At 40.2% G+C, this 16,522-nt stretch overlaps 1 protein-coding gene across 3 annotated transcripts in view; it reads right to left on the minus strand.

Annotated features, from left to right (window-relative positions):
- Positions 1–148: 148 nt before the first annotated feature.
- Positions 149–16,522, minus strand: part of TET1 (tet methylcytosine dioxygenase 1) — a 74,703-nt gene continuing 58,329 nt past the window's right edge. For 2 of the 3 annotated variants that reach the window (XM_054070970.1, XM_054070971.1), the window contains 3 exons: positions 14,565–14,585; positions 12,581–12,920; positions 149–10,504 (listed from right to left, as the gene is read on the minus strand). In XM_054070970.1, coding sequence (XP_053926945.1) covers positions 9,363–10,504; positions 12,581–12,920; positions 14,565–14,585 — 1,503 coding nt within the window. In that variant the 3' untranslated portion in view covers positions 149–9,362. The remainder of the gene's footprint in view (positions 10,505–12,580; positions 12,921–14,564; positions 14,586–16,522) is intronic. The other variant, XM_054070973.1, reaches the window with a different exon arrangement.

Raw genomic sequence — 16,522 nt, forward strand, 5'->3', positions numbered from 1 at the left:
TCTCCTGAGCTAATTTTTGTCTTTACTTCAGCATGACTTGGTTTTGGTTTGTACTGGGAAAACAACTTTATTTTGTTTCTGAAAGCATTTTACAAGAAGAAAGGCATGAAAATTGCAGGAAAGAAAAATTAGACGACTAAGTGCAAAATAGAAGTATAAAATTTATTTAAAACCACCCACAAAGTTCTGTGTAATCAGGAATGATACAATTTGTAATAGTCTTTTTAAAAACTCATGACAAGATTTAAAATATATTTTCAATTACAGTATTCATTTAGCCTTATTCAGTTAGGACAATAAAAAAAAAAGAAAGTTTACGTTCTAAACAGATGAGACACACAAGAAAAATAGAACAGACAATTTCCACAACAACAATTTTTACATGTATATTTCAATACTAGTATCAACATTTCAATGCATCTTGCTACATAAACATGAAATCATGTACAACAACTGCTTGCACCAAAAAACATAGCTTAATTAGATCTTTCAAGTAACATGCAGTCACAACTCACAAGTCTTCAAGTACTGCTGGTAAGGGTTCCCTTGTCTGCAGAGAAGATTTTAAGGTTCAGTTTCTCAGCTAGCGTAACTCCTCACAGCTCCCCCACCTCAGGGAGCCGTGCTCAGTTATACTAGGGAAGAATCAGGCCCCAAATGGTTGTTACGGAAAGAATTAATTCTTACACTTTCTCCTGTAAATACTGTGACATAATGAAGTGCTTTTTCTTTCTGATTTTTTTCTCCCTGTACATAATTTTTTGTTTAAAGAAGTTAATTTTATGTCCCAGATCCAAATACCGTAGGTTGGTAACTGGAAATAATCCAAACCTTCAAATTCAAAGTTGAAAAATAAATATCAAATGCATCCCAAAGAAAGAAAGAAAAAGAACAAGAAAAGAAGAAAGAGAAGTAAAGAAAGAAAATGCTGACTTGTTTTTTCTTTCGCCTTGGCATTCTGTTAATTTCTGAATTTTGCAAAGCAGGAAAGAATGATCAGCCATTGCATTTCAGTACAGTGTCTCCCTACGTATCAATGTTCTTTCTTATAACAGCAAGTTCTGAACAGTATTTATGACCTGGTGTGATACCGTCACATTATGAAGAGCTAGCTGTCTCTTCCAAACTGAACAAATAATCATAGAATGATCAACTGTTAAAGACCGACATGTTTAAACTGGTTAGAACTGATTTTCTTTTAGGGGTACTGGGATATCACATTTGTTTTTCTTGCCTACAGTTATATTTTCATTTTGAGGACAAGAGATTCATGAAATTCAGATGCTGCCTTTTGAGTTGCATGGATTAGACAGGCATTCACAAAGTTAGCACGGAATCTGTTCTCATTCGGCTCTGCAGAACCACTGCAGCACACACATTTAAGAATGCAAACAGATTTCCTTTTCCTCAAACTTTGTTGAAAGAGAAGCTTGCATCGCACTGCATTTCATACCTATAATGTAACCAGGCTTGATGCTTAGAATAAACTCCCGCTGCAGCAAGGGAAGCTCTGCCTGACTCGAGCACAAAGGGCAGTGCCAACAGTTTCACTGCTGAGCATCACCACAGTGTGGGCAGTCAGAAAATGCTGGCTTTTAGCTTTGTGTCTCAAAACTGACCCCAGTGTGACACCAGCACCCAACACTGCACACCCCAAGGTGTCCTAACACAGAGAAGGATGGAGTTCAGTAGATTGTCACAACCCCATTTTGTATCATCAAGTAAAAGGGATCAAGTTGTGATAAACAGAAGCAAATATTTTTAAGAAAAACAACCAAAGCTTAGACTAGCATTATTGGCATTTCCATGAGATTCCGAGCCAGGGCGTTACCCAGAGGTACAAAAGTTTTACCAGAGACTCTGTAGACAACACTGGGAAAAGGGCAGCCAATGTAAGTGAATAGTTAAAACTTGATGAAAACCAAGCCAGTTTCTTTTCAACCTGTATTTCTAAACTAAGAACAGTCTGGATGTTACTGGCCAGTCTGTGCACAGCACGGATAGCACTAAATTGATTCTGATGATTGCACAAATCAGTCATTTGGTTAGTTTTGATTTATACTACTGACCTCTCATGCCATCATCAGTGTAATGGGATACTCTGAAGGACGTAAGCTAAATCTACATCCATTTAGAGCCCCTTTATCCTTTTAACACGATGCAAAGGAGAGTAGCACAAATGGGAACCGGGGCCTTCATTTTTATTTTAAGACTCCCAAACCCCAGACCCTTTTCCATTACAATATTATGATAAAAATACAGATACACGTGTAAAATATTGATCAGGTCACAAAACTTTCCACAACAGCATTAACATGTTCTGTGGCAACAAATGCAATACTGAACATCAAACTAGCAGTGCCCTTGCTCCACTGCAACAGCACTGCCTTGGAAACAGTTCACCCGCTGTAACTGGGAGCTGTAGATGAACAGCCAAATCTGCCCTTCTTATGTACATGGTTTGTTGAGGTTGACAACCTCTGTCCTCTGGCTTTATAGGAAAAGCTGGGAAGGTGTGCAAGGTGTTGAAAACGACATCGTTAACCAGTCGCCCCAAACGGAGCAAGTCACCTTCACATTAAGTTACTTAGCACCCCACATTTCCTGCAAGTCTGCTGTTGGAAAAGTCTAGCGTTTTAATGTAAGCACATGTGGAGAAATTCCATCTGTAATGGTGCAGTGGAAGAAAAGAGAAAGAGATACTGTTGTGGGAAGAATTAAAGATATAGCACCTCATACCTTCTAAAACTGAAGTTACAAATATGTGGTTAAACACTGCAAACAACGCTGGGAGGATGAACTGGGAAACTGGATTGAAAAAATGGATCCTAAAATCTTTATGTCTTAGGAAGAAGAAACAGTGATGCCGACACCCCTATATCCTTTAATAAAAGGCAGTAACTGCTTAATTATTTTCTGGTCAATCAATTCCACTTGCTCCTATAGGGAAAGAACAAAAAATAAAATCTATTGTTCCCCTCTATTTTCAAAGCAGCCCTAGGTTAGTTAAGGCATTTAACTTGCACAGTACTTGGGTCTCTCACAAGGAGCTCTGCGTGGTTCCTGCTCTTGTAATTGTGCAGAGTTTGCACCATCTGTCTCAGGTCAAGATTTGAGCAGAGCTGGTAGTGTAACCCAAAAAGAGGGCATCCCACAGCGATACAAGCAACAGAAGGAAGACCGTGTACTCAGAGGGGATGACTTCTCAGGGAGGGAACAGTTTTCTTATCTTACAAAGTCTCTTTTGTTTGGCTTCTTGCAGGCAGAAGATCGGAGTAGAATGCTTACATCAAGAAATCTTATAATTAACTGGAAAATAGATTATTTGATTTAAAAACCACTGATGGTGACAGATAATGAATTGTCCCTCTTTCTTGGACTGAAAACCATATCCAACTGCAATGTTCTAGGCTCCCTATGAGAGAACAGCAAGTAAAAAAAACCCTAGAACTGCCTGACAGGACTTTTGATGCTGGCCACTATATTTAAGATTAAAAAGAACACCAAATGTGTCACAGACTAAGTAAAAAAACTTATGAATTTAGATGTACCAAAAGAAGTGTCAATATAAATAAGTACCCTGGCAACTACGTGTACAGAGAAGGCTTTCAAGAGCTAACTGAACCCTCACAGCTTTGCCTGCAGCTTATTCGTGCTGTGCATCCCATCAGCTTTCCACATCCTCTATCCTGATCATGGGAAAGAGCAGCAGACTGGTGGTGACTGCAGTGCTCACTGCCTTGTTTGTGTACACAGATTAAACAATGGGTAAGCAGCTCTCTCCCTTCTCGTTTTTTTTCTTTGTTTTGTTTTCTTTAAACCAGTATGCACAGGCAGAGAAAAAAGGAGAGATTACTGTCTCCAGAGGAACTGTGGAAAGAGATTAACTTGTACATATATCCACAGCTGCGTGACACAACGCCACATCCTCACTGGTTAGAAACTATGTCAGGGAAGTTTAGATTGGACATTAGGAAAAATTTCTTCACAGAAAAGGTTATTAAGGACTGACAGAGGCTGCCCAGGGAGGTGGTTGAGTCACCATCCCTGGAGGTGTTTAAAAGGCAGGTAGATGAGGTGCTTGGGGACATGATATAGTAGCAGACAGGTACAGATGGAGTTGATCTCTAAGGCCTTTTCCAACTTAATGATTCTATGAATGCTGTATGACAGGCATTACAGTGCAGCCCCGCGGGGCCCCAATGAGCAATGAAAACCTTCTCTACAGTTTAATTGTACAGAAAGAGCCTTCCTCTACATTTCTTCCTGGAAGTCACATCCATGTCTGATAAAATGAAGAAGAAAACAGAATTTTCAAGTGTGATTGGACTGTTCATCATCTCTAATTGTGTTATGGAAGATCAAATTGTAGACAACATCGTTGGTCACAGCTGGGCAGACACCTTTCACACTACAAATAAACCACAATTTTATGGAAGATACATCACAAAGACCCTAATCTCAATTTTAAGCAACCACAATAGACCTGAAAGAGTTTGTTCAACACTGCCTGAATGTAATTGCTGTTAACATATAAGAAGTGTTAAAGTGGACAGTCAATTTAGTTTTTCTTATATCTGAGGGCACAGTTCTTTCCTCCTGTTCACCTAGAAATTACAGTTTTTTGTGGAAAGAGAAAAATCCATCTATATAAATGGATTGCAAAGATGATGAATGCTTGATAAAAGGAGCTGATTTCAACATGAGAGAAATTTTATGGGAAGCATAAGATCAAGACTGACCTTACATGTTAAATGGAAAAACATGCAGATGATGTTTTATTAATGTGCTTCCGTACATCTCTCTGTCATCAAACAAGCTATCAGATAGGAAAAATCAAAGCAGCTGTCAAGAGCATCAGCCGGACAATGGCCTGGAACAGCCCTGCCTGCAAGCCCGAGACCCAAGGCGAAGGTTGTGTGTCTCTCTTAAGGACCCTGAGTCACTTCTCATGCTACAAACCATATACACTGTATTTAACCACAAGTACAACGTTCACTCCAAAGCTCTCTCCATCTGTCCTTGCAAAAACTATTAATCATGGCAGGGTTGCATGGGTCCGAGTTGGCACAGGCTTTGGACAACTGCATCCATATCCATCCAGTTAAATATGAAAATTGCACCAAAGTTCAATCAATGAGCACATTGCAGTCGATGGGGCTGCAGCAACACAGACGGGACCCAAACATAACCCACCAAATTTAGCATAATACTGCAATGATATTAAAAAGGCCTTTAAAAAACCCCAAACAGTTGTACATTACAGATAATCTTAAGTACTAACGAAGCTGTCACTTACCCATGCTTATGCTTAACTTAAAATGTTGCTTACGACACTAGAGTTATTTCCTGTTCTAAGGACAGAAAAGCACCGTCATAGGTAAGATAGGAATAACTGTTATGAGAAGTCCTTAAGTAAACATTAGCTTAGCAAGTCCTTAAAATAATAAATCCGAATACAACTGTTACAGCTGAAAGTCACAAGTCCTTTAAGTTCTTACAAAGCTTTTTAGATCTTGTGACTAAAATATCTAGAGATTATTTTTTTTCTGTACTGCAACAGCTGTTACAGATCAGTAAGCGCAGAGAAACAAGTCCAATTCACTATTTAACTCGGCACAACTGCAGAAGCTCCAACAGGGACTCTGGGTCAAACAGAACCAGCTCCGGCAGAAAGCACTGCTCGTTCCCTCCTGAGTGAAGGGGGAGCAGTGGCGCTGGAGCCAGCAGAGAAAGGGATGAGAAACGTTTCTTCCAGGAACTCAGAGGTGTCCCATGTTGGATGACGACAGATTTTGCTAGCATATTGTGAAAAAGGATCAGAAGAGGACAACCACATCCCCTACCACCGCACACCCGCATCCATTCTCTGGGTTTTCATCCAGAGCACGGTGCCAACTGCTAGAAACCAAGTAAAATATGCAGGTCTGACCTAGACAGCCACACCTTAATCTGAGATCCAACTCCTGATCTGGCCATCCTGAAGGACTTAAGAGGTAAGAGCAAATTACAGCTGTTTGTGTGGGCTGCAAAGGGAAGCAACAGACCCACGGATCTGCAAATGTTAAGAGACAAATACTGTTATAAAATGAAAAACTTACTCAAAACAACAAAATTGGTGTACAAGACTGATAAATATGCTGAAATGTTATAATAAATAGCACACAGCTTTAAAAACAGTAAATAGTTGCATTTTCTACCCCCTGGTCCAGCACCAGAAAATCAAATCCCCATGCTCCGCACCACAGCAGGATATGGCCAGCAAATGCCCGGTGGGGGCCTGCTGGCAAATTAGTTATGGGAGAGAAAGTCAAGGAAAGAGCACCGCGAATGACAGTTTTGTAGAGATGATACATTTTTCCTATGTAAGTAATCTTAATAAAGTAGTAACTGTGAGTTTTAGCACCTATCAGCTAATAGCTTAAACTACTACATTAAGGTATACTTTTCTCTGGTAAAATTGCCATCTCAAAACAGGTAGACCTGGAATTAGAGATATCTATTGGTGCAGTCACTTGAGCAGTGACTTGCCAGGCGTTGTGTCTGGAGAACCCATTAGATTCTCACTTCTTTGAGGGAAGCTGATGTTTTTTTTATCAGGAAGTTTCCAATCATACATACATTAAACATGGGCATTTACAGGGGAAGATTCAAGTAGCAATGGTTTGCTTTTATGATCTGAACATTTTAGAAGGTAAAGAAATGGCTCTGTAACTTAACCAATTCTGTGTAGAAAAATTGTTATTCACATGGGAGCACTGAATGAGAAATGTGGTTTTCGATGTGCGCTTCTACAAACTAAAGCTATCAGCTTCATCTGTGAAACCAATAAACTAATCTTTTCTGTAAACAATCGATCCTGGTCTAGGACAAGGGTTTTCAGATAGCAAATACATCAACGGAACAGCTAGAGAACCTACAGTACCACCATGTGGGCAGCTGGAATCCTTACTAATCTTCGGCTCACCAAAAATATACAAGTTTTAAAATGGCAATCTAAGGCACACAAAATACCATAATGATTTGATGTATACTGTATATTACATAGTCAAGAAGCATAAAACTGCTGGTACAAAACGATGGCATAATATTGTTTTTGTTTCATTATTATTTACAATCCCTTCATATCCTCTATCTGAACTAATATTAAGCTTTGAACTAAAATTTGCAGCATACCCGGTTTTTACAAATTGTACTTAAAATAGGTAAGATACAAAGAAAGGGTTCAATTCGGCCACATCTGCCGCCAACACTGGTGTTAGTTGTGACAGGACTCTGTAGAATTGAACCCAAGGTCATTATGGAGCAATCGCTACTCCAGACCTTGCTCCTGCGAGCACTGCATGTGCGCACGTCTCTAAAGGTGAAGAGTCTCGTTGATCTACGGCCACGTGTAAATATTTGTAGCACCAAGGTCCTACTGGCACTATGTGTTAAAAATACCATTTATGTACTTTTCGTACCGAAACTGTAAATATAGCGCTTACAGTTCATCTTCTCAAGGAAAAAGCACCTTGTCTAGGTTTTAAATAAAGCAGAACTAGATAGCTCATGTTCCTCTGTTACAGCACCGCTACATTACAATATTATCAAGTATATTATTAGTACATTTTCGCACTGGAAAACTCTGACCTCTTTATACCTACAGGTCACCCAGTCGGGGAGGAGGACTCCAAGGCAGAATTAAGATACCGCTTGGTCTCTGGGCCCTGATCCTGCAGCTCTCGGTCACGAGAGGAGTCCTGGCTCGAGCTCCTGGCTCTGACTGGGCAGGTATGGCTACGCAGAGCTGTTCTCACAGAAGTTGCAGGATGAGGTCGGTCCTTAACCAATGTTGTCATTTGGTAATTTGTTTAAATAAATAAGTTTTATAACAAAGAAATACATAGGAGAGGAGAATCAGAAAGAAGAGTGGGATGCTACAGTATTTAAAAGCAGTGGAGTGTCTGTTTTACCTGTGATTTAGCAAATATTCATTTCATGATGCGTCATTTTTTCAACAGACATGGAGAACATAAATTTCATATGTTTGGAAGAATACAACCCTTTCTACATGAAATGTATAAATCACTTAAAATTTACAAATCTTTTTTGTAAAAAAACGGAACTCAGAAAGCTGGTGAATCTTACAGAAAGGTTAATTCTTACTGAAAAATTTGCTGTTAAATATTAGAAATTTCTTACTTTCCCAACACCTCCTTTGTATTTTCCCCAAATTATTTTTTCTTTTTCCAGAATAGAATAAGGCAACTCTAGGGGGTATTTTTTTTATCCCAAAAAACAATCCTACCCCTGAGGCATTAGGAACATTTGGTCGTCATGTTAACTTAGAATGCTCCAAACGGATGAGACTTATGCACTTATTGCTCAAAGAAATCATAACAAACACTGCCTTTAAAAAACCAAATAATATTCCTAACTCCCAATAGCAATACACATATTGACAAGACATCTCCTAATTTCATGTTTGTACACTCTTGAAAATAATAAACTGTTCCTGTAATTCATAACAGTTGTTTATATGCAACATAAAATCTTCGATGAAGAAAGGCAAGTCTAAGAAGAATCACATATGCTATTAGCATACAAACTGCAGCTGTAACAATATGGAACTCTACACAGCAAGAATAAAATGATTTCTTCTGTAGAGTATGCACAAACCTTAGACAATATGATCCTTATACTATACTATTTCAAGTTAATTTTAAAAATAGAAAGTGCTTTTAAAATATATATTTACAGCTTAAAAACAACTTCCAGCCATCATTACCGATTGTTTCATCCATCATGACAAATCTAGAGAAAAAAAATTCATTGGTTTTCTAAAAGATTTATCTGTAATTTGGACTATAGAGCAATGGTTGGAAGTTGTTAAAGCAATGGCACCATGAAGTAATAATTCAGCTTATTTATTTGTAACTGTTCGATGTGGTTAAGCACCAAGAGCTGTGTAGAGCTATTACCGTATAACTTGATTTAACACCATAAAATGTGAACCTGTTAAAATCCCTATAAATGATTTCTGTAGTAAACAGATTTGATTTAAAGCACCAAAATATAAATTCCTAAAGGTAATAAACTGAATGATTCAATCAAGGTTAATAACCTAAACAAAATCTTTTTTTAGAATGTATTAAAACTATACAACTTTTTCTTTTTTTTTTTTTGCTTAAAATGTGCTTGAGCACCACCAAATGTTAAAGTCACAGTTTAAGAAGAACCCCCCCCAACTTTTTTTTTTACCTCAGCCTTAAAATGGTTGAGATGAGCAAAGAGTAAACGACACGAGACTTGTTCTTTAACAGCACCTTAAAGAAACACCGTGTAACACTGCACCAAGAGGAGGCATTCGATACCGACACCTATGCCCAATGGTTGTATGGCCCTGCCACTCGTGTAAGGGCGTAAGAAGATACTGTGATTACGTTATCCTTCGTTACTGTTAATGCTCTGCGTGATGGGATTTGGTTGAACTCATTGTCTTCATAAAAAATATCTCTGTTTTCATTTGCTTGCTTTGTTTTCCTGCTGGCAGAGTTCAGGTCAGTGTTCTCTGTTCCCAATCTTTCTGCTTCTTTTTCTTTTTCTTTTGCCCTCTCAGCCATCTTTGCTTCCCACATGGCTAAACCATGTTTTGGCTCATTTAAATTTTTGTGTTGGTAGAAAACTAAAGAAATCCTTGTGGGATGATTACGGTTGGGTTTTTTAATAGGTGTGGTGGCGTGGAGTTCACGCCTTGCACATTCAATTAAAATAGAACCATGAGAAGGTGCCACAGCAACCCCACCAATGTCATCATCCAAAAAGTTGTGCTCACTGTCTGACCATAATTCCTCAGCTTTCTCTTCAGAATCAGTCGGTTGTCCCAGTGCACTGCTTTGCTTTTCATCAGCACAGTCAAACCCACACATCTGTTCTCGATGGGAGCTGCCCTTTTCCACTGGGCATCCATGGGAACAGTCAGCTTCGTTTCCGACTGCATCCTTTGCCGGAGAGCTTAGCGGTACTGACAAATCAGAAGAGCTGATCATCTCTGAAGAAGGAGAATTGTCTAACTGAGGCTGACAATTCTGTTTGTCTGTCTGATGTTCAAGTATAGTGGGCAGGGGGTCTTTGTGGGCTGGGGGACCTGGAGCAGTGACCTCTGGAAGAATCGGTGGCACACCATTCATCTTATCGTTCAGCAAAATTCCAGTATAATCTTTGACCGACACATCAAAGTTCTTACAATTAACGTAAGGTGTCACGTGAGGTTGCTTACTACTGCATTCAAAATACCCGTAGGGAACTGAAAAATCTTGTTGAAGATTGGTCACTGCTGTCAGGCCAGGCTTATGTGCTAGAGGTGGGTAAGGCTGTAAACCATCCACCTTAAAAGGGGAGGAAGCCGTATACTGTTTTAATAGAGAGCAATTTTTAGTAGTGTTTGAAGTATGTTTCATGGCATAGAGGTGATCGGAAGTCTCCGTTTTTATTCCAGGTTTTAAAGCATCTGGTTTGTTCCCTAGAAAAAATGCACACCAAAGTGTAAGTAGCTTTTACTCACTCAGTTAATAAAATACACTTTCCATAATACTTTCATACTCGTATTCTAAAATGGAAGACACAATAACTAAAGATTTTTCAAAATGCTTATTTTTAGCTACTTAGGAATATCCCTGTGACTGTAAGTACGTACAGAAAAACCTCACTGAAGTAATGCCTTAACCTTTTCCAGTCAGACTGCTGGCATATAAAGCAGAAAGCTATTTCACAGAGGAATGAATAGAATACACAGGTAAAATTAAACAACCACTGCCTTAACCCCATAGCATGACTGAAGGAAGAAGCGTGTTTATAGATCTTGTCCCTCACAGCAAAAAAGTGACTGCATTACAGCAATTTGTGCATTAACAAGTAACTACTCAGAAATTTTCTTTAAAAAAAAAAAGTATCTGGCAATGCATTCCAGGCAAATCTGTCCTCAGACCGCTGCACCACGTGCTTTGGCTGCCTCCCACACCAGCGCCACGCATTCATTATTTCAGACCTTTGCAGAGACACACTCGTACAATTTCTGTCAGCTCCCTAATCGATTCCTGGTCCTGGCGCCCTGCTGTTGTGCTCACTTGTGGAACGGTCTCCTCAAATGACTCGGTCTCCTTATGGGTGAGAATAGTTCAATCCAGAGTCCACTGGAGTAACAGGAAACAACTCCATCGACTTCGATGGGCTATGCACTGTGCCCTGAGATCACTCTAGGGGTGTTTTGCTGGCAGACTGGCATCCACAGAGAGCTCTCGTGTACTCTCATTAAAGAGCGTCTCTGTTAGTGTTTCTGCTTTGCTCCGTAAATACACAGAATGTTTAACCGCTTTACCCACTATAGCAGAACTATTTTTACTTCTAATAATTTATAAATGGATATGGATTTAAAACCATTCTCTCAATAGGAGCACAAAAAAGGCAAAGTGGGATAAATCTGGACAACTGTTAGTCTGCAAATACTGAAGTTGTGGAGGAACATAAGGGAACCTTATCAACTCTTTAAAAACCTTTTCTATGAAACCAAACTGAAAGCATTTCACTTCAGACTAATGCCTGCCTCCAAAAGATCTGGAACACCCTGCGCTTCCCATCACCTCTGAAGGTGTTTTTGAAGTGCAGAGGTTCTCCTAAATGCGTTTAATTCTTATTCCTCCCCTTAAATCTGCTGCATGTATCTGGGTGCCTCGCTGGATATAAATTCCAAAATATAGCGGATAACAGGCAGATGACCTTTGCCTTAATTCCTTTTGTTTATCTTTTCCCCTCTAATCACAGACTATTAAGTCCATGGCTTCCACCACCTTTTCCTCCTTTTCTACTTCTCATTACAGCACAGTCCCGTAGAACAAGGAGTTCTGTCCTAGGGAGCACTTCTCCAAAACCTGCCCTCAGGTGTCACAGTGCACATCAGCCGTGCCTCCACACCACTCAGCCACGTCGGGATGCTTTGTTGCACAAAGCACCTCTTGTAGCAGAAGACTCTGGCCACAGTCATCTTCTTGTGACAGAATGAGCCTGGCGCACCTTTTACCCAGCTGCAGACAGATCCCACCCTGCTGGCCCTCGCTAACAACATCACAAGGAACAATTTAAGAGGTGCTGTCTGCAAACCTCTCCCTTGGCAGCAGCAACCGTACCATTGATAGGGAATTATCGTCAACTCAGGTTCTGAGAAAGCCTTTGTCTTTCACATGCAGCGGATACCACAGTTCTTGTACTTTCAAATGACAGAAATTCATGTCTGTTATTTAGATAAACGTTCCTACAGCAGTATTTCCAGATGATCCTACTGCCATTATTGTTTAGAATTAGGGAACATAGAAGTATTTCACTGGTGCCAACACACCAGACTTACTTTGGGGCCATCACTTGTTTTTTTTTCTTCTGCCAATACAGAATACCAACTACAATGACTTGCTCATTAGCCTCTAAAATGCAAAATAGACAAATATTTTATAAAACTGATTATTAAGGAGCTTTGGCTTCCCCTCGGGTGGGTAAGGCACAACCCAGCATCAGAAGAAACCAGCAGAATTTAATAAGCAGCACTCACCTAAACAATGCACAGCGTTGCTGAGGTTTTCTGGGGCTTCAGTTTTCAGCTTTACTGGTGTTGAGTATTTCTTATCAATTAATGGCTGCTTTTCAGTCGAGGTCCTCCTTGTGTCTGGTTTCTTCTTCTTTGTAGCTCTGAGAGGTTCCGCTAACATTCGTACTTCTCTGGGAAAAGCTGTCAGCACCTGTATGGCTCCGGCTTTTATCTTCGCTTCCAGTCCTTCTTCAGTGCCAAATTCATCTGTCTGTGAAATTTTGTAGAGCGGTAACACATGGAGCTGCTCATCACTGGGAATCACCCCCACTCTCCGGTTATCTTCCTTCGTCAGCGTACAGACCTGCCAAGAACAGAAACATTTACAAATACAACCATGGATGTAAAACACAAAAGCTATTTAAATATTTAAGCAGGCATCCTACACTGCACTGTTTTCTCACATGTTATGGCCTCAGTGTTGCGGATCTCTCAAACGCAAACATCAGACAAATATTTTGTTTGATTTATGATGATGTGGAATAATCACTGGTACTTGAAGGATCAGAACAAGGCACGTGTCCTGGACAGGAAGAATGAAAGTCTGGCTCAATTCACGCTATCCATACATACAAGCCCACCTTGGTAAATAATCTGAGCTGTGCATATACTGTACCTTCCTAAGCAGGCAGATTTGCAGGGTTATTTTGATAATTAACCTGAAAAACATATCTGATGTTCGAATTATTTTTAATGACTAAAAAATATGGGAAAAAATATTACTTTCAGATTCAACAAAAGGTTTCTATGATGTGGAACTGGTCTGGGGTTTTGTTTTGGCTGGCAAATGGAACAAGCCCCACAGGTACTCGTACTGCTCTGTATTTTTAGCGAATCTCAACTCCAACTGCCCCCCTTCTCTCTTCACACACGCTTCCCGACATCACCGCCCTTCCCAGCTCTGGGCAACTGCTGAGCCTGGAGCCCCAGCAAATGTTGGGCTTCTCTTTGACCACTGACCTACTTTCTGTATTAAATTACGTGTGGTGAGATACTGGAGCCGAGACGAGAATGCTGGTCAGATCCAGTTTGATCAGGGCACATCAGAAACACGGATAAATATTCAAACTTATCCCAACAGCTTCCTTACTGTAATTTCCCCAAATCACTGCTGAATCTTTGCAGTATGAATAGGTTTTAGCACTTCTAAACTTCTGGCTGTTCTTAATATTAACCCCTCACCTTAAAGGAAGTGTGAACACCAGCAGGATGCTTGCTGGTTTCATTCTGTGCTTTCCCAGCGATAGGGACACTTTCACAAGTATGAGCACGAATAGTCTTGCCATTTATAGTTTTGTTGATTCCATGCATAAGAGACTACGGCTTTTCACAACAATACACTACATTACTCGAAAGCCATGCATTAACATCATGGCTTAGGGAAGCCTCTATTTCACAGGGAGTTACTAACTACACACATAGAGGAACTGGAGCGCCATCCAAGGATGAGATGATACTCCCTAAATGGAAACATTATCATTCCATCATTGTGCAGGCTGAATGTGATGCCTATCATCAACAGTTAATCCAATTTCCCAGAGTCTTGTCACCATGCCTAACATTCCTGGGGGAAATTATTATTATTATTATTATTATTATTATTATTATTATTATTATTATTGGTAAAACCCAAACCTTTTTTATTTTATAGCAGAGCTTTCACATAAAGGCATCACACAATTATTTCCAGCGTAAAAAAATCACAGAATCACAAACTAAAAATCCTACATCGATAAGGTGGTGGTTAGGACTTCATAGAGAGCTATATGCAAAGCTGGACAGTTGCAGAGCAGCAAAAGGAGAAAATTTGAAGGGCACAGACAAAGGAGAAGAGCTTTTCAGGTGGCATTTTGAAAGGGTCGAGAGGTCACTTAAGAAGGCACAGTGAAGGGGCAATCAGAAGCTGATGAGTAGCGCTTACTGCTGAGCTTGCTCCATGCGTACTCACCTCCTCTGGGCAGCCTTTGGACTACGAGGAAGAGTTAGAAAAAACAACAAGTTGTTCTGTGAGCAGTGAATGATGCCTGGTTCCCTATGGACTTCTCCGTCCCCACAATTCCACAACCCTTCCCCCCTCCCCCGACACCACTATCCCTGCTCCATTCCGTGCTCCGCTATAACCTCCAGCGGGCACCTGAGCCCACAGAAGCTCTGGATGGAGCTTGGCCCCTTCCCTGCACACAGCTTAACCTGGGGCCATGGCTGTGAAGACCCTGTTGCCTCCTCAACAGAGGAGCTAACCTGGATCCATCTCCCCCACTCAACAGTGACATTTGACAGCTTGGAATGAGAGGTTAAAATCTCCAAAGATAATTCTGTTTCTGCAATGTTCAGTGAAATCTGGTTGAAACTTGCCAGCAGATTCCAAGTTATTCAGAAAGAGTGAGAGAGTGTAGGACAATAGAGTGCACAATCACATATGGTCCATGTTCTTAGAAAGCCCAGCACATCCTCCCCTTCTCAATTAAAAACAAAAGCAGTAATAAAATGAGCATGGAGGCACCCAGGTCCTACTTGTCCTCAACAGAAACTGCATGATTCTCACTTCTCTTTTGGAATATCCTGTCTGACCCATCTGTGTCTGGACCCATGCGCTGGTCTGAGAGATGCCCAGACCTGGAAGATTCAGCTCACAAGCTTGTTTATTCTGAAAGCCGAGACCCTCCTCCAATTTAACAGTTCTAACTTCTCATGCATTTCACAACGCACTTTCATGGAAAACTAATAGTGGGCATTTATTAGATTTACTCTTCTCCATTAAAAGTTTACTATTAAAAATGTATTAACCATCTTTCACCTGACATACAGTTTGGCAAAAGTAGATCAGCTCTACATTTTCACAGTGCTTGGCCCAGGGGCCAGCGTACACCTGGAGACAAAAATCAAAGCTCATCCTGGTTGAAAGAAATCTGACTTTATGCAAAAATGAGTATTTATGACTATCACAAATCCGATACCTTCTTTAGAACAAGGAATCTAAAGAACTGTTTGGAGGACCCAAGAAGATGAGGGCTGCAGCATACCGGCAGAACTATGTTGGAACAAGAGTCAACTCCAACAAACACAACATATTAAATACTGACTTAAAACACAAAAATAAGAATTCAATGTACATAAAAAATTTAAGTTATCCTGAATACCAGTACACCTACAGCCTCGATAGCATGACAGCAAATTTAATATATGTAAAATTTTAAGGTCAGTGTCCCACATATTTTAATACAAAAGGAAGAACACAATGGCAAGTGGGTAACTGGAAAGTTAATGTTACAGGGAAACCACCTATAAATTAAGGCCTTGGAGGTAAGATAGCAATTTATGGCTGAAATAGACTCACCCACCGAATGAGAAAAATCTGATTCAAAAGCCTGTCTAATATTAATATCTGTGCAAAATATTCCATTAAGAAACCTAAAGAGAGATAAAAGCCTCTTTTCCCTTGGTACTGATACTGTGGTGCAAACTGACCAAAATTAAACCTGAACATGAGAAAATCACGGGCTCTCTTCAAACCCAGTTACACAGGGAAGCTGCGCATCCTGCTACTCTGAATACTTTTTCCAGAACACGCAGCTGCATCGTCCAGGATGCTCAGAAGCCAAAGAAAATATTGGCCAAGTCGTTTGTTTAGGTTTCCAGTGGTGATCAAAACCATTGCCTGTTCTGGGTTCGGTGATGTTATGGTAAAACTTGCATGTTCAAAAAATTTTGCTTTTGTTTTTTAAACTTAAATTGCACCCATGAACTCAATGGAATCCCTTCCACAGGTCTCCAGAGAAACACATGCAGCCACATAGCTCCCGGTGCATTATTCTGGCCTCTTTGATCTGCCTTGAGCTTCACACGCAGAAATGATGTGGCTGTTTCCACTATGCCATAAGGAGAGATGTTTTACACTCAAGTTCC

Source organism: Cuculus canorus, chromosome 7 (genome assembly GCF_017976375.1).
Source record: "Cuculus canorus isolate bCucCan1 chromosome 7, bCucCan1.pri, whole genome shotgun sequence".
NCBI classification, from domain to species: Eukaryota; Metazoa; Chordata; class Aves; order Cuculiformes; family Cuculidae; genus Cuculus; species Cuculus canorus.